At 43.7% G+C, this 21,401-nt stretch overlaps 1 protein-coding gene across 3 annotated transcripts in view; it reads right to left on the bottom strand.

Moving 5' to 3' along the window:
• Positions 1 to 2,185: 2,185 nt before the first annotated feature.
• KIF20B (kinesin family member 20B) overlaps positions 2,186 to 21,401 on the bottom strand; it is a 96,723-nt gene continuing 77,507 nt past the window's right edge. For all 3 annotated transcript variants that reach the window (XM_054035254.1, XM_054035255.1, XM_054035256.1), the window contains exons 29-34: positions 17,201 to 17,326; positions 15,626 to 15,829; positions 12,995 to 13,093; positions 11,012 to 11,159; positions 3,833 to 3,975; positions 2,186 to 2,436 (exon numbers count right to left, since the gene is read on the bottom strand). In XM_054035254.1, the coding sequence (XP_053891229.1) occupies positions 2,359 to 2,436; positions 3,833 to 3,975; positions 11,012 to 11,159; positions 12,995 to 13,093; positions 15,626 to 15,829; positions 17,201 to 17,326 (798 nt within the window). In that variant the 3' untranslated portion in view covers positions 2,186 to 2,358. The remainder of the gene's footprint in view (positions 2,437 to 3,832; positions 3,976 to 11,011; positions 11,160 to 12,994; positions 13,094 to 15,625; positions 15,830 to 17,200; positions 17,327 to 21,401) is intronic.

Genomic DNA, 21,401 nt, shown 5'->3' with positions numbered 1-21,401 from the left:
ATCCCCTGCTTAAGGTCTGGTTGAGACCCAGTAAGTACCAGCAGGTTCCTCTTCTTGGACAACAGGCTTAGTCCTTTCTTTCCCATGGTCTCAGGAACCTCTAGCCCCCAATAAACTGTTCTCTCTCTCTCTCTCTCACCTAGTGCAGTGTCACAGTCTCCTCCACCCTCGCATTCTGTAAACCATCAGCCCTATGGTAAGCTTGACTCCTCCAGCTCCCAACCCTAGAGGTACTGTGGTGAGGGAGCAGGATTTTCCTCCATGTTGTGGATCAGTCAGAAGGATTTTCAAGAATTCGGGGAACAGGAGATGGAGAATGCCACTTCTGTGGTATTTCCTCCCACATACATCCCCGGGTCAGCATCTGTTGAATCCCAGGTCCCTCACCTAAGGATGAGCATAGTAGCAATAAGACCCCAAGTTTGGAAGTCAAACTAGTGTCTTCTGCAGCACTGAACTTACCAGTAATTAACAAATTTTCTCTTGTTGAGCCACCGCTAATACAGTTGGTTATAGATGGAGTACTAAAAAGGTCAGAGTGTCTTTCAAAAACTAACCTTTCTTGCTTCATTTATCATGCAGACCGGTTTCTCCTTGACCAGGAACAACAGACCATGTGGAATTTTTGAAAGAGCTATAGGAATTTTCCCCACATCTCTGATGTTTCTCAAGGGATTTTCAAATTTGGTTTTCAATTTTACTTGGCCATTCTCTTTGATCCTGCTCCATAAATCTGTGTTTGTAATATCACTGTAACATGTAGTCATGGAAATAATTAGGATACATAGTAGCTGCTAGCCAGTTTCCAACAACCTCTTCCTCCCCATATACTAGCCTAGTCCTGATGAGTGGTGAAGAAGGTGGTTGCTCTGGGATGGGCACAATGTGACCAGGTGTAGCGGGGTAGTTACCCCACTCCTGCCTGAGGGGTTTAAAACAGCCCTGGCAGAGGGCTGGGGCAAAGGGAAAAGCTACTGGGCTGATTGGGGAAGTAGCCCCAGCTGGGCCACGCCCCAATCAGGCCCCAGCTGGCCTGTATAAGAAGGCTGGGAGTCAAGAGGTCAGCAGTCTCTCTCTGCTTTCAGAGGGAGAAGGGCCTGGCTGCAGCAAGCTTGAGACATGGTACCTGTAGTGGAGCAGGGCTGGGGAAAGGCTGAGGAGCTCCAGCCTATGGAGACCAAGGGGTATGAGGGTTGCAGAGGACAGCAGGTTCAAACCCAACCTTGCTGATGATGAGTGGCCTATACTGCAGTCTGCCCCAGAGAGTGGGGGCTAGTTGGTGACTGGCAGTAGCCTTATTGTGAGGTGGGGGTTCCCCTGGGAGGGGAGACCTAGCATGTGTGTGGGTACTGCCAGGGGGGAGCACCCAGAGCAAGGGGCACTGGGGTCCTGAGAGGGACACAGGGGCCAGAAGTAGGGACAAGGCAGATCACCAGCCTGCAGAGGGTGCTCCAGAGGCTGGTGAGTTAATTCCCAGAAGTGACCAGCAGGAGGCGCTGCCGCAGGGGTGAGTCCGCTCCTCTACACCAGGAGATTCCTCTAGTTTGGTTTAGGAGTCAGGGAAAAGGTTATCATCCAAGTCTGAGAATACCTTCTACTGGCTTCTGGCATGTGCTAAGAATGCAGGGGAAAAACAGAATAAGGAGAAAATGTGTTATGAATTAGTGAATAGTAAGGCATATGGAGCTGGGTGTATGCAACATTAATTTGTAGCATACTGAGCACTATCTTGGCACAAACAGTAAAACTTTGAAAATTGCTTAAGTGACTGACAAGAGTAACAATTCTTCAGTGTATTGTGCTTATGCCTTATAGAGGTTGTATGTGTGTGTGTTTATTTTTTTTATTTATTTATATATATATATTTATTTATTTATTACACACACACACAGGGATTACATGGTTGAGTACCAGATATACTCCCTATATAACTTGTCTTTCCCAGAAGCTGGGAATGGGTGATTGGGGAAGGATTACTTGATTGCCTGTTCATTCTCTCTGAAACACCTGGCATTGGTGACTGTCATAAAATGGCATATTGGGCTAGATGGACCATTGGTCTGACCCAGTGTGGCCGTTCTTATGTTCACTTAAGAGTGGCATTCCTGGACCCTTTTAAAAAGACATCAAGTTATAAAACAAGTCACAGATGTGTAAACTTTTTTGAACTACATTTCAGCTTTAATGGATTTGTGATTTTATACAGTACTTCTGAAGGTTTAAAACAAAAGAAACTATACAGAGGGAATACGAGTATAATAAAAGGAGCTACAATTTATTATATACAATCAACTGAAAATAATACAATAGAAATATGACCTGATTAAGAATTATATAAACATGCTTCTACATGACCATTTATCTTGCTGTTTTTGACCGCAGTCGTCGCTTGATGATTAGATGATCACTTTCCTTTTCCTTTTGATCCATAACAATCTAAAAAAAGACATTTTGAAAGTTATTTTTGCTTTTCCTCAGATAAATGTTTAATATGGAATCATGTCAATGTCATTCATGCAGTTAGCTGCATAAAACACCCACCCATTTTTCTAGTGTCCCTGAGCTGTATTCATAATAAATTGCACAATATTGCTACTAAATGTTTTTTAAAGGATCCATTGTAGTCTTAGGTCAATATATAGAACTCCCCATAAATTTCATGGGGGGGGGAAATCCCAGCAAAGACTAGGATGTCAGACTATGTTTGCATAGAAATTAATGTGAGAATAAGTTGTGAAACCATTCTGATTGGAAACTTTGAGTACTAACTCACCAAAAAAAAAAAAGTGAGACGCGGTGAGTGAAGTATTACCAACCTCCTTGTCTCTCTAATACCCTGGGACTGACTTGGCTATACCACCACTGCATACAATATGTAAAACAAAAAAGTTTAATCTTCCCTTGACCTTCCCTGGGTTGTCCAGTGTCTTGGATCCTATGCAGTCTAGTTTCTGCGCCCCTCTCCCCCCTTCAAACTGCTCTCACTAAAGTTAATGGGATTACTCATTTGCATCGGAATTTGTAGGATTGAGACATAAGAATGAGATCCTCACTCCCTGCTGTGGCCCCTTCACAATGGGGAAAAGGACCAGAGCAGAATAAAGGGGTCTTAAAAGCCCTGCTTCCAGCTGGTGGAGCATTCTTCTAGTGCAAGAACTTCAGAGAGCCATATGGCTATCCTCCAAGGACCCTCTTGCAAGCCTTGGCATATGGGACATGTCAGGGACTGCACTAGGAGGGATGTGTCCGTGTGGTGCCCAGCATGCAAGGCTGTGGAGCTTCTAGGTATTGCTCCAAATCACAGGGCAGCTCCAGGAGACTTCCATAGCTTGGACAGGCCTGTGGTCTTAGTGATGCAGCACAGAATCTTATCCTCAGGGTTTAAATCAAGCATTTTCCTTATTCATTAATTAGTTATAGGTATCATTTCCATTTATCATTTTCCTTTTACATTTAAATTGATAGAGTCAATTGAAAACAAAAATATCTTCTTGTTAACTACAATAGCTGAAAACATTTCTGTTGCCCCACACCAAAACAATTATGATTAGAGAAAGGAATGGGTCAGTTTGTGCATTTGGCAGCACTTTCACTATATCCCCTGTAGAGCAACTCAGCTTCTCCCATTTATATAGATCTTACAAACAGCTGCAAAGAGAGGAGAGTCAAGAGGAGAAAAAAGATGAGTCTGTAAAACCATGAAGATTGGCAAAGTGGAGTTGGGGGAACTGAAGTACATGTCACTATTTTTAACTCATTTTTGTAAATTGACTATATCTTAGGTTGACTTAACTTATCTCACTGCAGTGTGTGTGGAAAGTATGTCACTTACCATATCACCAGGAATGTCTAAAGGAAAGGAAATGTCAGTTGAGTACAGCTTTCGCTTAGTTCGTTTCGGCTTGAGCTCCTTTGCTTTGTGAGTTTCCACTTCTGTAGTTTTGGGGGAGCTTATTGTTGCAATCAGCTTCTTTGCTACAAGACATTTTATTTTGATCAATATTATTTTTAAACAAAAAGCATTTATTAGAAGGAATCAAGGGAATATTTAAAAAGCTATAATATATTCCTCTAATCACAGCTGAAAAGGTTTTTAAAGAGGAAATAGTTTGAATAAAACCTTGCTTTACTATATAGACACATTTGATTTTTAAGAGATTTAGAAAATATGGATTACAGCATACCTGCTTGTGCCAAATAAATTAAGCCAAATTAAGAAATTAAGTAATTTTTTCACTTCCTAGGAAGGGACAGATTCGGAGTTTGATTCCGCTGTCAATTGTACAGCAATCCCATTGACTTCCTTGAAATTACTCTTATCTATCCAGGTGAAATAAATTTCAGAATCATGCCCTATTATAAACTTAATTCATTATTGTTCTGAAAAATTTATGCACATGCAGAATTTTTTTTTCCAATGTAGACTATCAATTTTTAAAGCACTTAAAAAAAATCATCCCTTAGAGGACTCAGAGAATAATGTAATGACATTAGAGTAGAGTACAAAAAGTTAGAAGTTTATAACTGCTCAAACACAAGTTGTCAAAATCACACATCAAAATATAAACCAAGTAAATAGCCTTAAAATCAAACCCTAATAAGTTCTCAAGCTGCATTTTTCGGTGAAATCAATGTTTACTAACATTTATCGATACAAATCTAATACTTCCAAGCCTAGTTATAATCTTGTCCTCCCACCCCACTGTTTATCTGTTACATTTTTACTGAATCTTAGATTGAGAGTTCCCTGGGGCACAGACTGTCTTTTTTGTTTGTACATTGCCTAATAAAATAAGCGCTGATCACAACTACTATAAGAAACAAACAACAAAGAATGGCAAATACTTTATTCATCTTACGATGCTTTATTGGGCAGTAATTCTGTTTTTAAACTAGAAAAGCTAAAATAAAACAATAGTTGTGCTTTTCATTTACATCCAACACAGCCAAACTTAGGATAGGCTGATAAAGTATGCTCAAGAGAACAGAAAATTTCCTACCAAAAGTTTCCTTTCTGCAAGCAGCGTCTCCACAATTCTGAATGTCTGGGCTGCTCTCCTTTCTCTGCAATTTACAGAGGCAGATCAGCATTCTGGCACTACATGGTCTGGCCATGCCTTCTCTGCTCCTGTTTGCTGCCAGATGAGTTATTCCCAAATATAAAATTTGCATAACATTAACAAATATTCCAGAGATAAAACTACTATGTACATTAGACCAAAGAAAATGGTCATATGGTAACCCTTCCAATACCTCACCCTTGACTCATGAGCCGTCCAGCGTTGGCAGTATTGTGGAAGATGCTGCTAGCAGAATGGAAAATCATCAAGAAGAATTTTTTTATTTTGCTTCCCAGCATCTCCCACACTTCTGGATGTTTGGGGAGTCGCAAGCAGTAAAACAGAGGTAGGGAGGGTTATGAAACAAAAGTTGGTAGGAAAGAAATACTCCCCTTTTTGTCAGCTTGTTCAAGAGTCTGTATTATTTCTGGGCCCCACCTGCAGCACCATCCTGCCAAAGGAGGCCTCTGTAGAAGACAGAAGGTCCACCTTGTAGTTCTTAATGCTGGAGACGAAGTGGCAGTTTTCAAATTTCTGAAGTGACACACTTGCTCCTTCTGCTCTTGAGGTTGTTAAGGATCTTGTGGAGTGTGCCTTGATCCTTGCTAGGACAGAAGCCTCTGGTGATTTGTAGGCTTCCACAATAGGACTTAGAATCTGAGTCCCTGGCATTTCGGATCGAAAGACACAAATAGGGAACCTGATTTTTCTCATGGATTCTGTTTACTTCAGATAGACTTCTGACATCTAAGGTGTGCCATGCCTTTTTCAGTTGTGGTTTTGGGCAGAACAACGGAAGCACAACTTCTTGAAGTGTGGATGGAGGAATTTACCTTCAGAAGAAAGGATTCTGGTGTCAAAAGCACCACTTCTACTCATAGAACATGTGTACGATTCTTGTATAGATACGGCTGCCATCTCCAATGCTTGCCTGGCAGACAGGACAGCTACTAAGAAACCAGCCTTAATGGATAAATTAAAGGCCTACACTGAAGTCAGAAGTGTGAAGGGATGGCTTGTCAGGGCCCTCAAAGCTAGCAGAAGATCCCATTGCAGATCTGGCTACTTTGCTTGAAGGAATCTGGTTACCTGTGGACTGTTTGCCAGGGAGCCAAAGGATCCTGAAAACACACTACTAAGAGCAGACATCTCATGCGCAATGGTCCTGAGCTGAAGGCCTCTGTCTCTTCCTTCTTGGAGAATGTCCAGAATGGTTGGAATTCCTGGATTTCTGGGATTTGCATTGTGCTCTTGGCACCAGTTGTTGAATCTGGACCAGAGAGAAGAGTGTGTTTTTAGTGTGGATACTCTCCTAGACTAAAGCAATATTTTAATGACACTGGAGGACAGACTGAGACCTTCTAGTGATTCCCTCTCAATAGCCAGGCTATTAGTTGAAATCATTTTGAGTTTGGATGAAGAAGAGGACCTTATGAGAGGACATCTGATCTCCACAGAAGGTGGACTTTCAGCTCCATCAGGTCTGAGAACCAAGATCTTTGACCAATGAGGAGTTATCAGTATTACCGTTGCCTGTTCTTCTTTTAATATTTGGACTTCCTTTCCTAGTAGTGGAAAAGAGTGAAAATGTGTAAAGTATGACCTGTGGCCAACTGTGTCATAAGGCATCTGTCCCCATGGATCTGGGGTCTGCCTCACTTGTGAAGTATTTTGGCCTGTTTGCATTTCATACAGTTTGCGAACAGGTTGGGGAGGCCGAACATCTGAACGATGAAATTGAAAACCTCCTGATTCAGGCACCACTTGAAGTTGTTAATCCTGGGCTGGCAGAGCCAGTCTGCCTTTTGGTTCAGGTTTCTTTGATGTGAATCACTCTAAGGGAAAGGGGGAATTGTTCCACCCACCCTATTAATTTCCATTGCTTCTGCGTGTAATGCTGGACTCCTTGTTCCTCCTTGGGTATTTAAATAGGTGACCATAGTCATATTGTCTGATTGAATCAGGAAATGGTTCCCCATTAAGGTGGGCTGGAACGTCTGCAGAATTAGCTTAATTACTCTCAGCTCTAGGAACTTTATGTTGTGAGCCTTTTCCTCCTCACTCTAGATGCCCTGGGCTGTTTGGGTCTCCAAATGAGCACCCGAGCCCTCCAGGCTGGCATTGGTTCCAAGGATTAAAGGATCTGGAAGGCAGACGGGCATGCTTTTACAGTCACTGTTATAGGGCGACCAACATTATAAGAAGTCAAACATCTGTGTTACCCCAGAACATCAAGTACAGGTTCTATGGTCCCACATCTTTAGAAGTTTTCAAGCATTCATACTAATGCGTGATTGTGCCCATGGAGCGTCCCTATGCACGACACCAGGAATCATAGCAGTTGGAGGAATAGTGCTCTAGTAGGCCTCCTGCAGCTCGGGAGTAAGAAAACAAATTCCTGTGTGGAACCAGAGAACTTCTGTTGGCACTGACGAAGCCATGCTCTTGGAAAATCCTGTGCACTGCTGACTGTGATGGAGCTCAGATCATGTAGTCATCGAGGGTACTGGTGAATTCCCTGCAACCTGAGTCTCGCTATTGCCACCACCACTCCCACCTTTTTAAAAACCCTGGGGGACGAACACTCCTACTTGGCCTGTACTCGGTACTGTTAATATTTCCTGCTGCAGGCGAACCTCAAATCTGTGGTGACAGTCTGATTGGGATATGGAGATATGTGTCAGTTACATCTACTGAAATCAAGAAGTGCTCCTGGGACAAGGATGAGACCATAGCCAGGGTCTCCATCTGAAACTTTATTTTGTTCCTCCACTTGAGACTTTTGAGGTTGAGAATGGCTCTGACACCTCCCCACCCCCTGTACTTCTGTACAATGAAGAAGATGGAGTAGAACCTGGGGAATCTTTCTTCTGAGGGAACACTATATAACTCCCATATCCAGAAGCGGATATATTTTGTTCTGGATCAGATTGTGTTTTACATGGTCGTTGAAGCTGGGTGACTGCAAGAAGGAAAAGATGGAGCAGAGCCTGCAGCTCGATGGAGTATCCCTGGCTCACTATCTCCCTGACCCACTTGTCAGTGATGTATGAAAACCATTCCGCTAGGAAATGGGAAATCAGTCCCCTTAGGCTTCCTCCCAGAGCTGAAGCTATGTGATCTGTCAAAGTGGATTTTATGTATGACTTTCCCCCTGGACTGTGATTCCACTGTTGTTCCTTTGGAAATCTGTTGCCCCTTTGCTGGCACTTCTGTGCTGACAAGGGAAGGATCTCCTCTGTTTGAAGGCTGGACTATAGTGTCTCCCGAGGATGCTTAGTGGGGAGGAGAGAGATTGTCTGGATTTGCTGCATTGTTAACCACCACTGTATCCCAGCTTTTTTCCTAAAGGAGGGAGCCTGTAAACTTGGCCAAGCTTGGGACCTGCTTAGAGTGAATATCCACACTCCGAGGTGGAAGCCATGGCTCAGGCGGAGAACTTCATTGCATCCATTGAGGCTTCAGCTACAAATGCTGTGGTTGCTAGAAAGACTCTTTAAAGTGGAGCTGAAGTTAAGGAGAAAGATCACCCTAAGGCTTTGAGATCTTCTAGCCAGAAATGAGAAACTTCTGCAAAGCAGGTTGCTGCCAGGGACACACAGGAGGGTGGTGAAGGTGGCTTCAGAGCCCTTTTCAAGAGTGGGCTTCATCTTTCTATCCATGGGTTCCTTAGGGTAGAACTCCCCTTCGGAGGGAATAATAATGTCCCTGGTCAGGAATGCTATAGGAGCATCAACCTTTGGTGTCTCAGCAATAGAGCTCTTCGGTTCTTGAATTTTATAGACCCTGAGATTGCTCTTGTTAATAGGCTTGCCTTTATCCGTCTGGTTCTTTGAAGGAGGAGTGAAGGGATACTGCAGCCTAAGGGGAGGATTTTGAGAGGAGAAATTTACACTGAGGCTTATAGAAGGCTGTTCAGGTTTCTGAACCAGGTAACTTGCCTTCCTCAGTAGAGGAGAGGGAGGAGTCAAAGGACTCTTAGCTCTGGATTATTTGGGTTTTTGCTTTCCCTTTTTAGTTTTTAATAATCTTATTTGCGTGCTTTGGGAATGCAGAAGGTCTCTGTGGCTTTGGTGAGGCCTCTTGTGGCTTTACCTTCTCTAGGGCCTAGAGTCCTCTCAAGAGGTCTGTCTCAGAATCCTCCCCTGCTGGGAGAGGAGTGGGAATTCATTATCCAAGCCATCCTGGCTGACTTGGGAGGGAGGTTGATTAAAAGACCTGTGTTTTTTCCCCAGAATACTCAGGACCCACTTTAAGACTTGAGGTGGGAGGGAGTTGTGGCCCCACAAGCCTCCCCTCTTTATTCTGCAGGGGTCCCCTGGGACGTACTTCCTGAGATAAGACAGTTACCTTTTCATAACTGGTGTTCTTTGAGATGTGTTGCTCATGTCTATGCCACAATAGGTGTGCGTGCTCACCACATGCACTGGTGCCAGAAGTTTTTTCCCTAGCAGTACCCGTGGGGGGGGGTGGGAGGAGTGTCCCCCGCATCCCCTGGAGTGGCGCCTGCCTGCCATGGTATAAGGGGAACTGTGCGGTCCCCCCACCCTCAGTTCCTTCTTGCCAGACAACTCCAATAGAGAGGAAGGAGGGCAGGATGTGGAATAGACATGAGCAACACATCTCGAAGAACACCAGTTACAAAAAGGTAACTGTCTTTTCTTCTTCGAGTGATTGCTCATGTGTATTCCACAATAGGTGACTGCAAGCGCTACCGTCTGGAGGTGGGTAGGAGTTCACAAGTTCTCGGGACGAAGTACTGCCCTGCCGAACCTGGCATCATCTCTGATTTGGGAGACTATCGTATAGTGCGAGGTGAACGTGTGAACTGAAGACCATGTGGCAGCCCTACAGATGTCCTGTATAGGGATGTGGGTGACTAAGGCAGCCGACGAAGCCTGCGCCCAGGGTCAAGTGCGCCCTCACAATGGGCGGTGAGGGGACATCTGCCAGCTCATAACAGGAGCAGATGCACGAAGTGATCCAGTTGGAAAGCCGCTGAGTGGAAATCTACTGGCCTCTCATGCGCTCAGCCGAGGCGACGAACAGTTGCGAGGACTTTCTGAACAGCTTGGTCCGCACGAGGTAGAAAGCCAGAGCCCGCCTCACATCGAGTGTGTGGAGATGGCGCTCCTCACTAGTCGCATGAAGCTTGGTGCAGAGGATTGGTAGAAAAGTGTCCTGACCCATGTGGTAGGCGGAGACCACCTTTGGGAGGAATGCAGGATGTGGGCGGAGCTGGACTTGTCCTTATGAAAGACTGTATACGGCGGCTGCCTCGGTGTGTAGGGGACTCCGCCCGCCTGCCTGCCTCACAGCCCTGGGACCTAGCGGAGTTAGGGACGGAAGGTTGAGTGCAGGCTGGGCACAATTTGGTTTCTGCCAAGCCTGGGAAGGGTTCTTCACATATAGAGCACCGCTAGGATTTAACTCAGTACTTTCTTGGCTGCTCTGCCATGCCTGTGAGGGGCAGAGAAGCCAGAAGGGAGACACTGCAGCAGAGGCTCAGGGAGGGTTAAACCCCTGAAGGGTTAACTGACCCAGGGAGAAGGAGGAATATCAAGGAGGGAGAACAACTGCTCCCCACTGCCCAAAAATCTGGACAGAAAAGTTAAATTAGAAGAAGGGCAAGAGCAAAAGAAACTGTCACTGTCCACTGCTGCGGCGGCAGAGAATCTGGCAGCAAGCAGGAGCAGAGAGGGTATGGCCAGACCATGCCCAAAATGTTGCTCAACCTTTGTGAGCTGCAGAGAGAGAGGAACGTGGCCCAGATGTCCAGAATTGTGGAAGAACCTGGGCTGCAAAACAAACAGCTATACATTGCATTTGTGAAGCAGTTACTATGCCACATTTGCAAGCCAATATATTACTTTAGCCACTTGGCCTCTTTCTACATTTTTCTAACAGGAATCACAGAAAAAGAGAGGTCTTCTAGTTTGCTCTATACAAACCTTTGGAGTGAATAATTGTAGGAGAACTTTGAAAGAAATCTCCAAGCTTTTGTAGGGTTCCATCTTTTTTCTGAGTTGACTTTGTACTTGAAGTTGATACTTGTTTTCTTAAGGGGTATTCCTTTCTAAATGATTGTGTAGTGGCCATCTAAACAGAAATACTAGTTAATATTTTAAGTAGAGAACCACAATTTCACTTATCTTTTAGTCCACAAATTAAGTTTGATAATCAGATGGCTCATTTTTACTTTAACATTACATATGGACTGCAGTTATTAATTTATACCTAACTCTGTACCCTTTCTTTGAGGACTAAGGACACTCGTGTATGTACTAATATGCATAGCAAAGTCAATCTGAATATTCAGGCTGCAACAGCGTTTAACAAAACAATGTTTTGCAACACAAAAATCCACCAAAGTATAAACATTACAAAAACCAGGGGTCCTGGCCTCACTGAAATCAGTGGCAAAATTCCCATTGACTTCAAAGGGGCCAGGATTTCACTCCATGTATTGTGTGCATGTTGATACTTACTCTGTGAAAGCTTTAAAACTACACACTTTGAAATCCTCTGAAATGCAACAAAATTATCTTCCAAACAATTTTTGGGACATACATGGATTGTTTCACCCTTATATATGGTGGGAAATGGTGGCAGTTTAATAGCACTCAGCAACATTAAACAATTGTAAGGCAGAACTTAAAATAAATAAATCACACTTGTCTGGAATTACCTGCTCAACTATGACTGAAAGATTCAAGGAAGTTATTTGTCTGCTATTTTACTGTTATTGGGTATTAGGCAACATTGTGCCTAGTTAGTTTCAGGGTTTCCCCGGAACAGAACATTCCCCTGTCTTCCCATTTGTTGTTTCTTGACTTAATTTAGGCCCGGATTCTTCTATAGGATCATTTAGGCACACCTTTGTGTCCATGGGATCCCTTTTAAAATCAGTGGGGCTCTTGCTACGTAGCTACAAAGGTTGGTCTACACAAATCCAGGACTAGGTGTGACAGTGTATAACTATGCCTTTGCACAGCACCTACCTCAAACGCTCCTAGCTTGACATGATTTGGGCCTGTAGATGATACTTCATTACAAATACCATTACTAATTTAGCCAACCAGTTTCCTCTGTTTATGAAAGTTCTTAGCACAGCAACAGTGGAGAGAAACTCATTTTATAAATAGAAAAAATTGATAGGAGAATCACAAAAATTGTCAGAGGTCATCAGGGGCATGTGTCAGCTGGCTGGCCACAGGCAGGGCAAATTCACCCTCTGTAAAGCCTGTAAGTGCTGCCTCATGTCAGTGGCACTGCTTAAATTTAAGTCAGATGTTACTCAGGCATGGCAGAGCTGTCCTGCAAAGGGCAGAGGAGTCTGAAAAGGTGGTGCTCCAGCTGCAGATCCAGGTGTTTTAAATCATTATGCTGCTATTTACCCAATCCAGGAAAGGAGGAGGAGGAGGAGGATTAAAAATCACACCTGCACAAAAATGAATTAAAAACAAAGGTTTTAAAACCAAGTGGTTGGGAGAAACTGAACCACCAACTTGTGCCACCAGTAGAGACAGAAAATCTGGAGGGGCCTGAGCTGAAGGGCAGAGCCTAGTCCTGGAGCCTCTAGCAACAAGACCGGACCACCTCCAAGTTCCACAGGTGAGGGGCATTAGCCCACGAGTAATGAATGAGGAGAGAAGCTGTGCAACAGAATCACCTACACCACTACCTGTAGCATCCAGGTATTCCTTAAAGATCTCCCTGCTTAATACAGATTTACCATCTTTGACTAACTTGCAGAATCTAATGGGATGGCACCATAAGATGGTATGGGGAGGCCAGACAAGTATATACATAAAGTGAAAATACTGCTTAGTAAAACCAAAAAGTTCCTTTTCAAAGCCCCTTAATTATTTGCATATATCTATATATTCACATAAAAATGTCCAAACCAACTTGAAGAACAGAATAAAACAAACCATTTTCTTCTTGTTGATTTTAGCAGAACCGGACTTTATAGGTGAACTAACATCAGCTGTGGGTGTGGCATTTTTCTTGTTTTCACTCTTGACAAAGTCCTAAGAAAATGAAGTATATGTAAACTTCAACTGCAATTTGTATCTAGGTTATAATATTTCTTCTGGGAGAAGTAGCAGTGTTATGCATATTAAAGAAGCAACCAACATCTGAAGTGCTATAGTCAGATATTAATGAGCTACTAGCCAGCATTTCCTGAGTGGTACATAATAGAGATATTTATTCACACCTAAATCAAAGTCTAAATCTTCTGAATTAAAGGCAACTGGAAATAATGGTAGTTATCCCATTCTGACATTTGCTATTTTTCTTCTCCCCCATTTCATCTGTATGGGTGCTCTTTTGTCAAATATCTTAAAACTAAAGTTGGAAGTCACTCAATAAATGAATGTAAATTTAGCTTTCTGATGTAAATTCAGCATTTTACCATTGTTGAGCTGTCAGTGTAAGGCATCTTCTATTTTGGGATGTGATGTCACTTCCATGTATAATAAACTTTTCTTTCAAGATCTGTGTAAAGCAAGATTGCACGCTGACAGTTCAACCAAAAGATATATATTAGTTGAAAATCCTGGCATGGGATTTTGATAACACTTACTTGCGGCTGAGTTCTTTTAGAAAGAGAGAACACATAGGAGTGATTTCAGGTACACTGTCAAGCAAACCTAATTGTGCAGGGAACGAAGGGCTAATAAGGTGAAGAATGAAGTTGCTGAATTAAACATGGAAGCCTCTATTAAACTGTTAAATCTGAAATGTTAAACCTACTAAATAAGTCTCAACTAAAACCAACCCTCACACATGCACTTGTTAGGTATCTAAGGAGTTTTTTCCTTCTCCTCCTCTAGTCTTAGTGCTGAAAATATGTTACCACCAGTTATGCCTGACATTTATCCACTAATTTCAACCTTGTGTCTTGAAAGTCATAGTTTGGAAGTTTCAGAAAAATATAAACAAAATAATTCAGTACTTTTAACTCTGATATTCAGGTTTGTTGAAGACTTCTTTGGTCTGTGTCCAATTTAGAAAAAAAATGGAAGTATATGAGAATAGAAAATAGGTGGTAATAAAATTCAGATAAGAAAATAGTCCTCGAAGGTACTAATTTTAGTTCAGTGGCGTTGCAATGTTATTGTGACTTATCTAAACGCTAAATGGGGTATGAAGGGGGAGTATTTCAGTATAAAAGTATCTCTGAAGTACTCATCTACAGCACAAACAACTCTGTTAGATGAAACCTGCTCATCTATACCAGACAAAGAGGTTCAATACCTGACCAAGGCCTTCAGAAGTATGCTTATTTCTACATCTGCTTTTCCAGCAGCTTGAAAGCATATTGCTCTTGAAGAAAATTGGTTGAAGAAACAGAAGTCATTTTAATAGACAATTGTGGATGTTCTCTTTCCCAAAACACTTTATAATGCAGAATTACTGTTCAATGTTCAGTTATACAGTCTTCAACAGTTACTTTTTGCACTTAGGTTTTGAAAACAACAAAATATAGAAATTGTGATTTTAATACCATTTCCAAGGTCGCTGAACTGAAGTCTCTACTTTCCTTACCTACTTCTCAGTGTGCTGAAACAAGCATTTTGAGATTCTTGGATAAAAGGTTCTAATGAAGCACAAAGTTCTCTTTTTTCAGGGGAAAAAAGCCTGCTTCCACCCACAGCCATATTTTATGAGTGGTGCCCCTCCTGCCCACCAGTCAATCCCAGGACTCTTTAGAAGTGCTGAGATAGACCTACATACATCAAACTCACAAGAAAGGGCTGCCACTGGCTGACGGGTACCAGGATGTTGCCCCAAGGGTGTGTGGCCTGGCTCTCATATTACAATCTGGCACTAGCTTTAACAGACGGACTCTTCCATTTTGGCATTATTTCACAATTGCTTCTGACTCAAGTCAGAAAGGAAAAAGGCAGGTTGGTTTCAGGAAATGAAAGTCGGGTCAAGCCACAACTCTCAGGCCTTAAGTAAATGAAGGACAGAGTCAAATACTTATACAAAACAAAGGACATTTTTGTGTAGCTGATCTGCATAGCTAGAGACCATTTTTATTTTTTGTTCCATCCTAGAAGATAAGCCGCCACAAAGGATGCTCATCCAGAGCACTAGATACCGTTGACATATTTTTAAAAACACAGTATCGGAGCTACAAAAAAACAAACAAAAATCACAATCCAAAGCAGTAACACCTCTCCTTACCACACATTTAATCACCAGTCGTGTGTACCATACAGTTTTAAATCACCACTGCACTTCCCCACCAGACAGAAATCCCACCCTCAACTGCCTCAGCATAGCTAATAGGAGTTATACAGTAAACAAAGATTTTTAACACCATGTTACATGCATTTAAAGTCATGTTTTGGGCTAAATATATCAAAACATACAATTAAGAATATTTTTAGCTGGCTCTAATACGAATCAGATACACAAGGGACAATGTGTTTCAGTTTTAAGATAGGATTCCACTGCCAGTACAGTAAGGTACACAAAAATCGATCACGGTAATAGGTCAAATTGTGTACTGTAAATTTTAAAAAGCTTGTGTTCAGTTTAGGACTTACCTCATCTAGCTCATTACTCTTCCTTTTCCTTCTTGTCTTGGGCATTTTAACGGTCACTGGTAAGGCACTGCCCTGGTGTTTCACTTCCATTTTATTGGGATGCAGAGGTGTGAACTGAATCTCCATCTCAGGTTTAGGAAACCTGCTACCTCTCCCATTTTCTGTAGATACTTCAGAAGAGTCCAGAACAGTGTCTGAATGGTCCTGAAGACACATGGGGTGAATTAAAGAGAACAAAAATATTGTTGAACAAGCTTTAAAATAACTTTGATATGAAAATTAAAAAATTAACATAGCTCTTGAAAAAAATCTACACACTCAGTAGCTATTGGCATTTGGGAAACTTGCCATGGCATGTGAGGGAGCCTACATCTTCAACTGTTGTAAATTGTAAGTTTTTTTTTTTTTTTTTTTAAACAAAAAAATTAAGTTTCTAGCCTTCATGGTTGTGAATATATTTCCGAATGTGAATCCAATGCAGTGCTTTCTTACTGAGTCATCTCCTCGGGGATACAGACAACTCCAGCTTTGCTCTATAGCTGCTTACTGCTTTCTGAAGCAGCAGTGAGAGCAAGTAATATCATTGGAAAGTTTGTGCTGCTGTTGCTCAGAATCCTGCGGGCAGCAGCAAAGCTCATTGGAATCACATCAATTTCACTCTACTGCTACTTGGAAATTAGCCAAGGACAGGAGCTATTTAGGGATAGGACAAGCTGAAAACAGGCTAGAGAAGGGATAGAGTAGCAGACCCTTCCACACCTCTATATTAGCAAAGATGGTAGAGGTGTAGGGTACTGAGACCTTGCTCCCACTCCAGCAGCAAGAAAGCCCAGAGGTTGAGGAAAAGAAGGAAGACAGTTAAAACTCCTTCTTTCTAACAGCTCCCCCTAGAAAATGGAGCACACATCCAGAAACAGTAGTCTAGTGAGAATCCCTGCACCTTCTCATTTCCAAAGCTAGGGGTGGATCTATAATGATATCACTCATTATGTAGATGTCATGTTAGTAAAGAGTTCGCAGTTTAAAGGGTCAAGTTAAATGAGAGTTGGGACTTTGCCCAGCTTATAGACCTTCACAGGGAGCTCTGATCTGAAGAAGGCATATCAAACTTGCCTTAAGGGTAGCCCATTTAAAGTGCCTTTAATAAATAACTAAATAAATAAATAAAAAGTCTCATCTAAGACTCACTCATTTTGCAAACACAGTTGGTCTTTAATTAGATCCCATGAAGTAGGATCTTCTTTTATAGACATGCAAAGGGGTAACGGGATTCACTAAGTAAGTGGCAGAGGCGGGAGACTGCCCACCACCACATCTCTCCCTCCCTCTAGCATGGCTCTTTTTATTGCTTTTTCCAGTACAGCAACAAACATTAGTGAAAAGCCTGGATACCTCTGAAGCAGCTAGAAACGAAGAACCAGCACCAAGTGACCTTTCAGTTCTCCGCAAGCCACCAGGAAGAGGCCTGCGGACTACAGTTTGAGAACTGTACAGATAATTTCTTTAGCTTTACTGTGTCCATTAGACAAAAGCTTTATCATCACATTATCACCTAAAAGAAAGTTATATACCAACCTCAGTTTCATCTAATGAAGACACACTGCTTGGACATTTTGATAATAGATTGTCTTTAACTTCATTGCATCTTATTGGGATACTTTGTCCAGATATAGGATTATTCTCTCTCTGTTTTTCCTTAAACTGTAAAAGATTTAGAATCAGTCAAAACAATGCTAGAGTGGAAGCTTCAAAATTATGTTTGAGCTACCTACATGTTCCAATATAAAAGCTCAATACATTTAAGTTCATGAATGTTGTGCAGGAAGACAATATTAAACCATTTCAAAAGACCCATGCAGTTAATATCCAAAGATACTTATTTTTGTAAGAAACATTTCACTATTACTATACCATGAAAATATTCAGACCTGATAATTTTCTGTTAGCAGCTTCTCCCCTCATTCATAACAAATGGGACTGGCACCTGGGGAATTTGGAGGTGGTTTTATGTTGTTGCTGGAAGGTCCAGGACTGAGTCCTGCTTTTCAGCTCATGCTACTAGAAAAGTTCTTCCAAAGGTGTAGATTCACGCCAGCAACCAATTAATAGCAATAAGACAAGAACTTGAAATTACTGAAACCAACTTTAGAGCAACTGTACATGAGAGTCTCCCTTCAGAGGAAAAATAATATTATTTTTACAAGTTGTTTTACAATCATTTACCGAACAGATTGGGTTCAATGAACTAGAAGCTGCTAACAAAAAGAAAATAATCAGGTAAGAAATTTCTCATTCTGCTGCCGAGCTTCACTCCTCATTTAAACCAAATGGACCGTAGCAAGCAGCAATGCACAGAAGTAGAGAGGGTTAGTGAGTGGAAGGATAAAGCAGAATTTAAACTATTGTTATGGTAGGAAGGAACAGGAAGTTTCCATGATATAAAGTGAAAGCTTTGTAACAAAGAATTATTTTGGAACAAACCAGTAACACCTTCATATCAAAGGATGCCTCTGCAGAGGTATGGAAACCTGCTTTGCAAGTCTCCCTCAGATGAGGCTCAGACACTTTCTTCCCATAGTGCAACTGGAGGGAACCTTGATTCCCTCAGTGAATGGTTTCCCAGATGAGTAGCGTGCCAATCCTGGTGCAGGATTTTACCATTTTGCCTGTGGCAACTTTGAGGTCCTAAGGCATTTTGGATATAATCATGAAAACGGTACAACTGGCATATGTACCTGCATGCCTGAGATATATCATCTTTAGAGCTCTAAGAATACCTTCTTATGATACAATCTTCAAAAGGGGTGTTCAAGATTAGAACAAAATGATGGGTGAAAAGACGGTTACTCACCGTTGTAACTGTTGTTCTTCGAGATGTGTTGCTCATATCCATTCCATTAGGTGTGCGCGCGCCGCGTGCACGATCGTCGGAGAATTTTCTACCCTAGCAACACCGGCGGGTCGGCTGTGGAGCCCCCTAGAGTGGCGCCTTCATGGCGCTGAATATATACCCCAGCCGACCCGGCGCCCCCTCAGTTCCTTCTTGCCGGCTACTCCGACAGTGGGGAAGGGGAGCGGGTTTGGAATGGATATGAGCAACACATCTCGAAGAACAACAGTTACAACGGTGAGTAACCGTCTTTTCTTCTTCGAGTGCTTGCTCATATCCATTCCATTAGGTGACTCCCAAGCCCAACTTAGGTGGTGGGGTCGGAGTGAGACATTGCTGTGTGCAAAACCGCTGATCCGAATGCAGCATCGTCCCTGGACTGCTGCACTAGTGCATAGTGAGCTGTAAACGTGTGGACTGATGACCAAACCGCCGCTCTACAAATATCCTGGATCGGAACTTGTGCCAGGAAAGCAGTCGAGGAAGCTTAGGCCCTCGTGGAGTGAGCGGTGAGGTGCGGTGCTGAGACACCTGCCAGGTCATAGCAAGTCCGGATGCAAGACGTAATCCAGGAGGATAGGCGTTGTGAGGAGACCGGTGAGCCTTTCATTCGGTCGGCCACTGCAACGAAGAGTTGCGTCGTCTTCCTAAAGTGCCTTGTGCGGTCAATATAGAAAGCCAGGGCCCTGCGTACGTCCAGAGAATGCAAACGTTGATCCTGGCGAGTAGCATGTGGTTTAGGATGAAAGACCGGGAGAAATATATCCTGGTTGATATGAAATGGAGAAACCACCTTAGGGAGAAAGGCAGGATGTGGACGAAGCTGCACTTTATCCTTATGGAAAACTGTATAAGGGGGCTCGGATGTAAGCGCCCTGAGTTCAGAAACGCGCCTTGCTGAGGTGATGGCTACGAGGAAGGCTGTCTTCCAGGATAGGTACAAAAGTGAACAGGTGGCCAGTGGCTCAAATGGAGGACCTGTGAGCTTGGAGAGAACCAGGTTAAGGTCCCACGTCGGGACGGGCTGACGTTGTTGTGGGTACATCCGGTCTAAGCCCTTGAGGAATCTAACGACCATCGGGTTCGAGAATACCGAGGACGCGAGTTCCCCTGGGTGAAAGGCTGATATAGCGGCCAGGTGAACTCTAACTGAAGATATCGCCAACCCCTGCTGTTTTAGGGAGAGGAGATATTCCAATATGAGAGGAATAGGTGCCTGTAACGGGGACGTGGCTCGTTGTTCGCACCAACAGGAGAACCGCTTCCACTTGGCCAAATACGTGGCTCGTGTTGAGGGCTTCCTACTGCTCAACAGAATCTGTTGGACCGATAGCGAGCATTGTTGTTCTGTCTGGGAGAACCATGGAGCAGCCACGCCGTGAGGTGAAGAGAATGCAGGTCGGGGTGACGCAGTCGGTCGTGGTCCTGAGAGATGAGATCCGGACATAATGGAAGCGGGATCGGTGTCCGAATCGAGAGTTCCAACAGTGTGGTGTACCAATGTTGTCTCGGCCACGCTGGAGCGATCAGAATTACCTGTGCCTGGTCTCTGCGCAATTTGAGCAGTACCTTGTGGACCAGAGGAAACGGAGGGAAGGCATAAAACAGGTGGTCTTTCCAGGGAAGGAGAAACGCATCCGAGAGGGAGCCCGGAGCTCGACCTTGTAGGGAGCAGAACACGTGGCACTTCCTGTTGTCTCGAGATGCAAACAGGTCTATCTGGGGATACCCCCACTTTTGGAAGATGGAATGTATGATGTCCGGACGGATGGACCACTCGTGCGTCTGAAAAGACCTGCTGAGTCGGTCCGCTAAAGTATTCTGGACTCCAGGGAGGAACGATGCCGTAAGATGGATTGAGTGGGCGATGCAGAAGTCCCACAGGTGAATGGCCTCTTGGCATAGAATTGACGAACGTGCTCCTCCTTGCTTGTTGATGTAAAACATGGCCGTGGTGTTGTCGATGAGAACTAACACACAACGGCCACGTAGGAGATTGAGAAATGCCTGGCACGCCAGGCGCACCGCCATCAGTTCCCGAACATTGATGTGCAGGGCTAACTGAGATGCAGTCCACAGGCCCTGAGTATGGTGTTCGTTGAGGTGGGCGCCCCAACCCAGAGATGAAGCATCTGTAACCAGTTGCAGAGAGGGTTGTGGTGCGTGAAATGGCATCCCCTCGCAAACCACATTGTGATCTAGCCACCAGGTGAGGGAGGTCAGGATCGAGTTCGGGATCGTGACCACCATGTTCAGGCTGTCCCGATGTGGGCGGTATATCGATGACACCCAGGTCTGGAGTGGGCGAAGCCGAAGTCTGGCATGCCTGGTTACGTACGTGCAGGAAGCCATGTGACCCAGTAGGGTGAGGCACGACCTCACCGTGGTAGTTGGGAAGGCCCTGAGCCCTTGAATGAGGCTCGTGATGGTACAAAAGCGGTTGTCTGGCAGGATGGCTTGTGCACGTCTGGAGTCTAGGACTGCGCCGATGAATTCTATTCTCTGGGTAGGTTCTAGAGTGGATTTGTCCTTGTTGAGAAGGATGCCCAACTTGTTGAATGTGTGCACTATTATGTGGACATGATCTCGAACTTGCTCTTTGGTGCGACCGCGTACCAGCCAGTCGTCTAGGTACGGGAACACCTGTATCCCTTGTCGACGAAGGTACGCTGCCACGACAGCCATACATTTCGTGAACACTCTTGGGGCCGAGGATAGGCCGAAGGGAAGGACTGCAAATTGATAGTGCACTCTGCTTACCACGAATCGCAGGAAGCGTCTGTGAGGCGGGTAAATTGCGATATGAAAGTAAGCGTCTTTCATGTCGAGGGCGGCGAACCAGTCTCCAGGATCGAGGGAAGGGATAATGGCCCCCAAAGAGACCAT

Source organism: Malaclemys terrapin, chromosome 7, assembly GCF_027887155.1.
Source record: "Malaclemys terrapin pileata isolate rMalTer1 chromosome 7, rMalTer1.hap1, whole genome shotgun sequence".
In the NCBI taxonomy this organism is placed as follows: domain Eukaryota; kingdom Metazoa; phylum Chordata; order Testudines; family Emydidae; genus Malaclemys; species Malaclemys terrapin.
Note: the sequence above shows the minus strand (reverse complement) of the source record. Positions and strands in the feature narration are given on the sequence as shown.